This window comes from Pomacea canaliculata, linkage group LG10 (genome assembly GCF_003073045.1).
Source record: "Pomacea canaliculata isolate SZHN2017 linkage group LG10, ASM307304v1, whole genome shotgun sequence".
Taxonomy (NCBI): domain Eukaryota; kingdom Metazoa; phylum Mollusca; class Gastropoda; order Architaenioglossa; family Ampullariidae; genus Pomacea; species Pomacea canaliculata.
The window spans coordinates 23,847,495-23,857,285 of record NC_037599.1 but is presented as its reverse complement, the minus strand read 5'-3'; the positions used below and the strand labels follow the sequence as shown (position 1 = coordinate 23,857,285).

Here is a 9,791-nt window from a genome sequence, read left to right as displayed (position 1 = left end):
ATTAAAAAACTACCATATTGTTATTATCCAATAGTGACTAAATATGCTGTATCACCAATGACTGCTCCACAAAGAAACAGCCATCATTACAGAAAGCTCTTCTAAAAGGCACTTTTGTTGACTAGGATGTAGAACTTAGCAAGGTGCAGAAAGGTTTCTATCCCTATGTGGTGTGCATATACAGGCAATGCTTCTGCAGGATTGCTGTATATAATAATAAATGCAAAATTTGTAAAGCACATACTCACACTCCTAAGGAGCATGCTGTTAGTGCTTAAGAACAAGAACGAAACGTGGACAGCATACAAGGGACAGGAAAACATTAATAGCATATGAACTATAAAAGAATCAACAACCGTACTAAACAGAATAAAATCAAATATAGAAAACACAAAGAGGAACCAAATAACAAGAACAAGAGCTGAGAGTAGCACAATATTGCAAAAGGAAGGGTGTGAAAAATATCGAGCATAATGATAAGGTTATTAGGAGTAATGTTTATGGAAGAGGTGTGTTTTCAGTGCACGTTTAAGGGATTTAATAGTGGGTAGGTGGTGGATATGGAAAGGGAGAGTTCCATTGTTTCACTGCACAATAACTAAAAATCCTGTGGCCTGTATAAACCCTGTATATAGCAATGGAACTATGATGTCCTGGGATGTATGTACCATATGCATGGTTTCTAAATATAAGTTACAGCAGAGAACCAATGCACTTTCTGGTTGCAAAACTTTGGCATATAAAGTGCCTTATCATGCTTTATAAATAACTAAAAAGCAATAAGCTTGATCTAATAAACTGTCTGTGCTCCTTGGTAGTCTTGATTTTTGGCATTCACTTTAATTTCTTTTTCTTCACCAATAACCTGGTAAGCATCACGGCCATGGTACAGACAATAATGTTGAACTATAAACAGAATGTCAAACAAAATTGAAAAGAATCCCAAGCCAAATTTTGTAGGATCACCAAAGATCGAGCCCCAGTCATCTGCAATGAATAAAAAAATTTTGAAAGTAAAAAATTGAATGCTACATGTTCCAAACTAGATTGGTCTAAACCCATGGCACAATAACCTTATTCATCCTTAGCATGTGACAATTCATTTTCAAAACTTGAAGCCACTTAAAAGAACTTGCAACTGAAATTTCTTTGTGCCAAAAGAGAAACATCAACTCACCACTGTTATAAGACAAGAGAAACATCTGCAGCAGACTGAGGGAACCACCAGTGAAGTCCAACAAAACATTTCCGATGCTCCACCCAACAGTACTTTTGCGTTGATAATTCATATAGGCCTGAAATACAATTTTGATTTAAATGCTTTTTAAAATTTATTTCATACTGACTCAGAAAGTAAGATTAGTCTGTGCACTAATTAAAAGAAATAAAAAGTGAATGTCTTCTACACATTAGAGAGGTTCTGGAAGCTAGTCGACATAACTGATGAGCACAAGGTTATTGGCTGACTGGAGAAGGTTACATGCTGGCTGCAGCTAGAAATCTCCCCCTGATTAACAAGCACCTGTTCAGCTTTGTTCTAGTTGAGTATGAGAGGAAAATGTGCTTAAACCTAAAGGTGATTTCACACTGTGGGGAGAGGGATGAAAGGGGCGAGGAGGGGAATCTCAGGGAAGGTAAAGACAGGGGAGAGAACTAGACTGAAATTTCCACACTATGGGTCCCTGGTACAGTAAGCCACTTACATCCCCCACTCCCAGGCCCACTAGGCATTTACCTTTAACTCTACAAACCACAATGGCTGGTTTGAAAACAAAAACCTCACACCCTTTGATAATTAAATTCAGCACATGTACAGTAGGTCTCCACACAAGCTGAGGCCTGGATATGTTTGCACCCATAAGATTAAGACCCACAGCTTCACAGACGCTCACCTGTGGAATATACTTAATAAGCGTGACACCCAGTTTGATGTACGAAAAATAGTACAGGTAGGTCAGCCAGGTGATCTTGTGGGTCAGGGTCACGATGAGTGCAGCAGCTGCAAACAGCCAGGCACCTGCTACAAGCACCATGCATATCTTTGATACTTTCTGGCCCCCTTTCTGCAACAAGCAAATAAAACTTGATTCTAAAATAATTTGTTCATTTCTAATGACATACCATTTCTATTCTAGGCTCATGAGAGGTTCAGTGAGTAGGGAATAACCGATGTCAAAGTTTTGAACAAATATTAATTTTTTTTTTGCCCAACATTCAGGTCTTTTTAATTGCATATGCCAGCTCTAGACCACTCTCTGAAAGATAATTAAATACAAACTTGTGTTATCCTCACCTCATAAATAAAACACTGTCCAATGGTGACCAGTGTAATGAACACCGCATGCAGTGTAAAAATAACATCGTTGAGCTGGACTGGATTAATTCCACGTGGATGTTGAGATAGGTAGTCATTCTGAAACATATTGTCTGTGTTTGTCATACATTTTTTAGCATTTGTTCTGAAACATGTCCTCCTCCAACTCAGAGTTGTGTGAACACTTTAAAAGTCTGAATTTTCTTAATGATTTTGTGCTTCTTTGTCTGGGATCCATATCAAAGCAACAACTTAAAGCTGAACCACAAAAGAACATCTCTATGTTGGCTGATTTTTATGGACTTCCAGATATTTCAGTGGTGACGGAATACCACTCTTAAAATAAACCATAATTTAAAGATGAGCTGTTGCAAAAACATTCAAACATTCATCTTTATGGCATTTTTGCTGTTCATTCAATTAATTCACTTATTTAAGAAAACTTACTTTCACTCCAGTCACCCAAAACATTCCAACATTGAAAAAGCCATATGCCAGAAAGCCCGTGATGTTATATGACAAAAAGTCAAAGTTGAGTCCCACCACACTGCACAATAAAAATAGTTTATGACCACTGTCCGACCATGAACTTGTATTACTGGACTGCTGGCAGACGATTTTTTTCCCAGTTAATTCCTAAAACAAGGCAGGTGTGTACAAAGCTTCTGGTTTAATCACGTTCATTGTTTAGGCTCGCCAAGACTAACAGTGGAGAACTTCACAAGAGGCTAAGTGTCGCAGACAGACAGCAATCCACCAATACACGTCAGTGGTCCCACTTTATAAGGATTACTCATACAATTTTAAATACAGAAACTATGAGAAGGTTACATAAAACAAAACATCTTTGAGTTAAGAAAAGTAAAGATTCAATTTTATGCTGTGACCTTAATCCATTTCATACAGTTGGTCATGTTTACATTAATGCATCTAAATTTCTTATAACAACTCACATTATCCACAAAATTAAAAACAATAGTACATGTATAGTCAGCTGCCTTAGTTTCTTAATTATACCTTTTGCGCTTCCAGTTGATGTATACCTGTGGGTAGAAGGATACAGACCAGGCAGCAAAGTACAGCCACCCAATGACTGCATTGATCACAACAAGTACTGAACTACGTACAGTGTTGATTCTAACAAATGCCCTTGATAAACTGAAAAACAAACAGCAGCTTTTATTTTTCTTGCAGATCATAAGTCACTGCGTGATTAAAAACACTTGTCTATGAACTTTAAGTTCAGACACAAGTAAATCAACGATCATAAAAGTGTAAATAAGCCTTTGGCAGAAGATGTCCTAAAAAAATGGAAATCTGAGATTATTAAAAAAACACAAACTGACAGTAAAACTGCAATTTTACTGAATGTGCAGTATAAAATGCTAGTATTAACTGTGATTTTTAGTTTAGTCAATTTAATCTTAGGTAAAAACTGTTGCTCATGCAACTGCTGAACTTTAAAAAAAAAAACACACACTGCAGTCTCTTGCTTTCTCTTGATTATCTGTGCATATGGCTACACACATGCGCGCATCTGCACACACACACACATACAAACACCCTTCCCCCCAAATTTTCATCAAACTGTACAGTTTTCTTTAGTCCTCACCCTTCCAGTTCTGATGAAGAAGAGTTCACTCCCAAAGTCACATGTCCAGCATTGTGTGCCTTTATGACCACTGAACTGCTTTTGTTTCCTGGATAGATGGTCATATTAGGTACAGGGTATATGATCTGCTTATCATCTGTGTATTTGATGTCATCACCAACTTGATATGTAAACAATATGTCCGCACTGACATTTAGATTACCACTGCAAAAATAAAAAAAATGCAATAGACTAAAGTATAAAACTTTATTCATGACTGCCACATATTTAGTATTGGTTGAATGTGATGTAACAGCAAAAAACTCACAAAAAAATGCTGAGTCAAGTCCAGTGACTTATAAAATTATAAAATATTCTAAACATAAAAATATTAAACCATAAAGTCATTAATTTGATGAGCTGTTTATCGCCATATATGAAACAGTTTACTATATTACCTCTAGATCTGAACTGTAACAAATCACAACACTGGTCTCTAAAGAAAATATACTGTAGCAGAGCAATGATGACTTTCAATCTATGACTTTTCAACTTTCCCCCATTTTCTCTACCTGATGTGCAACAGTTTCTCCAGTGGTCACTACTACAGACTATTAATTGATTTTTTTGCGCTCACCAATGTCCTTACAAACTGTAGATTTTAACTGTACTAAATCAGCATCCACAAAGATTCCCCCCAGTAGAGCAACAAAAATGTTTTCAGTTGAAATGAGACATCAATAAAAGAGCCGCAAGACTTTCATCTTTACTTTGTGTTTTTTTAGCTTATTAACCTGGCTTTGGCCAGCGTGCCACAATATACAGACTCACTAATTATTATTAAGTATCATTTTTAAAATCGCATGTTATTATTTAACGTTGGAAATAGATTAAAGGTATATTAACGTATGTCATTTAATCTGCATAATTTTTATTACTATGATATAAAGTGTATATGTAATTTTCTCAACCCTATATATTAGTTTTGATGGTCAAACTTGTACAAGACTGCCTGGACATTAGACAATGGAACTTTGCACAAGACATCAGGTACATCCATTTAGATACAGTTTATAGCAGTCTGAAATTTCATTTTACTCTCTCTTTGAATGCCTGCACCAGCAGGGGTTACTCCAAATGACACTGCTAAATTCCTGGTGGTCCACAGACTCCCACAATTCTTACAAGATTAATACTTTCCACCAGCTGAACTCCAAAGTTTCACATGCACTGGGAAAGCAATAGTCTTAATGTGGAGTTTACTATTAATGGAAAGGCTCTGCAATCTTTTAGGAATGGGTACTGTCTTACACCTTTAGAGGATAGAGAGGAGTTATATAAGTATCTTTTGTTTACTCAATATGGCTACTAGAAGCCATGTGTTATAACAAGATCAACTGACCTGTGCTATGCCAGGCAGCATGAAAAATGTCACAGAAGCTAAGAATGCTACTAAGAAACAACAGGGTCAAGTTACTCTCAAAACAAACAAAGAAAACCCCAAAACTGTACCTGAGAATGAGAGTAAGTTGAGACGTTTCACCTGTCTCAATCTGCAGATCTGTATCTGAGAATTTCACAGTCACTGCAGTAACACCTGCCAATGAATAGAATCAGTATAATTAATACACGCAAGTACAATACTTGAAACTTGTAAGTTAAATCTTAAAAAAACATAAACGGTTATAAAGATCCATTTTTATGCAAATTAATATTGATGTCCTGCTTCTGTGATTATGAAATCATTGCATCTTTCAAGAGGAATTTTTCATAGGTACATGATTAGTTTCTGTGAAAATAATGCTCATATATACTGACATACAGACAGTGCATAAAACAAGCACAATATCTTATGCAAAATCATGCTGTAAAATAAGCAGAAAGGTAGCTTTTGGTTTGTATGCCTAAGGTGAGGTTTATTCTTAGCAATACGAGCTCTCCTGGCTTTTACTTTAAATTTTACATTATGACAACCTGCTAGGCTTTATACACTTTTACAATATGTTGGTTTCTGCATTGTGACTGGCTTCTGATGCTCCCCTACTCAATGACCAGTATAGGGGAACATATCAGATGAAACTGCATCTACATGTAAGTCAGGCATTCCTACTGGTAGATATTCCTTGCCTTTCCTGGTATCTTTCTCTACCTTTTGACATGGCGACATCTGTGCACGCTTTAATCCTTTAGGTCGTGTGTGAGTACACCACTCACACAAGCAGAATGTTGAACAAATCAAGTGATTTTACACATCTGTGGCTATTTGTGTAGTAAAATTTCAATGTATACTTACCATATATTAAAAAACAATGCGCAAACAGCCCAAACATTTTGATTTGTCTTATGTTAAATTTGAAGAAAGCAAGTGTCGAAATAATTATAACTTCACTCCTCGCAAGAAATACGGTTCCATATGGCAGTCAATGGCTCTCGGAAACACGAATTCACTTTCAACGCACACCGTCATATGATGTTGACAACAGCATTGTCCGATGTCCGCCCTCATCACCACGGGAAGCCACTCTAACGAGAAGGGGAGAAAGGGAGGTCAGTCTTAATGCAAAAACTTTCCAACATGTCTGCGCTCATGACGGTCGCTTGGCAAGGGTAAATTTCAGTTACGTGTTTTTAGTGATTGTTTCAAACAGTTTTTACGTATCATAATTTAAACATCGACAACAATTGTTAAATTTCGTTTTTGTCCCCTTCTACACAAAATTACACTTTCGCCTATAGTACAACGTTGAATGTTTTTCAAAGGTTGGCCAGAAAAACCCTTTGCGAAACCTGCCAACGCCTGACTCAAGTATGGATGATACGCCGTGATAATTCCAACAGGACATCCATTTGCCGTACCAACAGATACTCGTATGTTCGCCAGTATCCAACAATGCTCGTTCTTCCAGATGGTGCCACAGTTACGATTCGGTACAAGGAGCCACGTAGAATTATAAAGGTTAGACTTCTCACTTGCACTACACATCACATCATTGGGCTGTCGGAAAAGTCATGACATATTTTTCTCTGTTTTTCTAAGAACAAATATCAATTAGTGATATATTGCCCGTTTTATTCAATAACTTTTTGCCATCATTCAGTGAGCTTCCTACTTCCTGGTACGTAGAAACACCTGTCGTTATTGGCGAAAAATTGAACATGAGTTACAGATTCATCTGAACTTAAACGTTTTACCACACAAGGAGTTTTTAAGGTAACGAAACAAGTCTGATGGCCTAAGATCAAACGAGCATGGTAGGTGTGACAACATCCCATCAAAACTCCAATAACTATTGATGGGTGACCAAAGTTGTGTGTGGTCTCACATTGTCATCATGGAGCATGACTCCTTTATGGTTAACAAGTGCTAGATGTTTCTGGATGATGAATTCGTTCTAACTGCCCAATTGCCGACAATGCACTTTTCAGATTAATTGTTTAGTTCTGTGGTAGGAGCTCGGAAAAAACATGACACTATTAACCCTCTGAGAATGACAAAAAAGTATAAATATTACAAAGACTGGCTAATAACTGAAGATTGTGAAGACAAGTTTTTTTTTCTTCATTATTGCAGCTTTCAGGTAAACATTGGACCAAAACCTATACATTTCTGGAATGGAGAAAACTTGAACTTAGCAATAAAAGTAATGAAAATTACCTTCCCTATGCTTCCCAGACTAAGCCGCAATCATGGCTGATCATGCTTTAAGAGTTAAAATCCCACTACACTGAGAAGCTAACTATCCTCTGATGAATGTCTACTTTTGATGTCATTTGAAACAAATCATCACATCAGAACCAAAAGCATTTGTGCATGACATTGTTATAAGCAATTTACATCTCATCGCCAGTTATCAGTTACACTAAAAACAGTATCATTTTTCTTGCATTTAAAGAGAATATTGCAGATGTTTATACTTTCCATCGAATGAATTTCTTTGAGTTCATGAGCAACATAAATATCAAGCCTGCTTACACAGCCCAGCTTATTCAGGTGGTCTTAAATGCTTGATGAGTGTTTAGTGTCTTCAATCTCTCATGTCGTGTAGTGTGGGTTTGACATTACCAGTGCCTTTATTATAAAGTCATTAACCTCAGTGAGCCTCCATAACCAAGTAGCATTCTTAAGATCAAATTAACCACCACAAAACTTTGTGAACCATTGTTGGGACAGAGAATCTTGTAGAGCATTGTGACCATTAACTTTATACAAGCTTGATGTGTGTGAAATATGACTAGATGCACAGCTTGGTCTTATTGTATAATCTCCCAAAATTAAAACAAATTGCTCAATTTTTCTTTTAGAATGAAGCTACAGCTATTAGCTGTCAAATGACATAGCAATAACATTGATTCGAATGACTGATACTTCCTAAAATGAACTAGTGCCATTTTTTTTACACAAATCCATCATGACTTTTCTGACAACCCAATACATGAACTTTTTTATATCACTGCTTGATGTTGACTGGCTCATGTCATTGAACCTGCAATATCTTTGCAACAGACTGATCTTGAGGCCAAGATTTTTAAAAGAACCCACTACAACATAGCTAATTTTGTTGATGCCCTCCTTTCTTTACATTCCAATATTTCAGCATGTTGGAGAGAATTTATTTCATTTTGTCAAAGTGAAAATGCTTAAACAATTGATTACATGCAAGTCATAAATCTACAAATAGCATTTACATTCATAGAAATATATTAATTTATAAATTATTTAATAATTTATAAGGTGTTTGATGTTTTCAGTTGAAAATTATTTGAGCTTAGAGATTAAAATTTTTGGTATTATGTGTTAATAATAGTAATAAATTTTTAGTGCTTATAACAAGAATGAAATGTGGACAGCATACAAGGGACGAAAGTATACACGACAGTACTGACAATAAATAGAAGATAAATATAGAAAACACTGATAGGAATCAAGTAACAAAAATCCTTTGGGGATTTTTGCAGTGTTCAAAAATGCAGTCTTAGTATAATAATGGCAAAATCTCTTTATGAATTCTTGAACACTAGTTAGCAATTCTTACAGATGAGTGTAATAAAAATGTAATCCACGAGAAATAATATAAATATTGTGAAGTGAAGGTCTTTTGTTAACTGATCATGAGACTTAGAAGCTTTATTTATTTTGATGCAAATTTTCATCTTCTTCCAAGAGTGTCCTAAAGATATTGTGCAAAATGTGTAAGAGAACAATGGATGCAAGCTCTTTATCAGAGTGGGTACATTCTGTCATAACTATGGAGTGGTCTCAAGATGTGAATATGGTCATGGTTATTTCAAATATAAATAGACAGACAAAATAAATAAATTAAAACGAGTGGGAGAGAGTGAAGTTACTTTTAAAAAAAACATAGTGGAGCAATTACTAAAGGGAGGCAATTGCGTCATATTTTGTTGCAGCTTCCCGTAGATTTGTCCACCTTGTCCGAGTCTGAGCGACGATATCGACTACAGCAGCGTAAACCGAAGCAGAAAATAGTAATAGAAGAGGATTCCGATGATGACGATTTTGATGTCGACCGATACAGTCACTTGTGGAAGAATAAATGAGGAATTTTGCGATGCACCTCTATGCCTTTTAAGGATAGCCACCACCATCCCTACTTCTTGTCATTATGCTGTAAATTGTTTCAGAGACATGTTTTAAAAATTGTGTTGTAAGTAGTGTGCATCTTGAATCCATGGCCTCCTTAGTGTGCCTGGAATAGCATTAACTCACTTGACAGCACCCACCTTTCTTTTCAAGTCAGGACTGGATGACTGTAGTTTAAAACCATAGGTTGTTTCAAGTACGTCACCCACACGATGGTGTTATGTGTTTTGTCTGTTGCATCCATAAACGTGTTATACAGAGAACCAAAAATATCCAGATTTTTT

General features: G+C 36.2%; 2 protein-coding genes across 2 annotated transcripts; one reads left to right on the top strand and one right to left on the bottom strand.

Moving 5' to 3' along the window:
- Positions 1–336: 336 nt before the first annotated feature.
- On the bottom strand, positions 337–6,424 carry LOC112573089 (cystinosin-like). The gene is made up of 9 exons (XM_025253104.1): positions 6,199–6,424; positions 5,418–5,502; positions 3,927–4,130; positions 3,332–3,472; positions 2,762–2,861; positions 2,294–2,413; positions 1,893–2,063; positions 1,178–1,295; positions 337–987 (listed from the first exon to the last, which is right to left on the bottom strand). Exons 1-9 carry the CDS (start codon positions 6,233–6,235, stop codon positions 791–793), a joined length of 1,173 nt encoding a protein of 390 aa, XP_025108889.1. The 5' UTR covers positions 6,236–6,424; the 3' UTR covers positions 337–790.
- LOC112573091 (39S ribosomal protein L55, mitochondrial-like) lies at positions 6,417–9,777 on the top strand. Its single transcript, XM_025253106.1, has 3 exons — positions 6,417–6,512; positions 6,666–6,861; positions 9,315–9,777. Exons 1-3 carry the CDS (start codon positions 6,463–6,465, stop codon positions 9,462–9,464), a joined length of 396 nt encoding a protein of 131 aa, XP_025108891.1. The 5' UTR covers positions 6,417–6,462; the 3' UTR covers positions 9,465–9,777.
- The last annotated feature ends 14 nt before the right edge of the window (positions 9,778–9,791 follow it).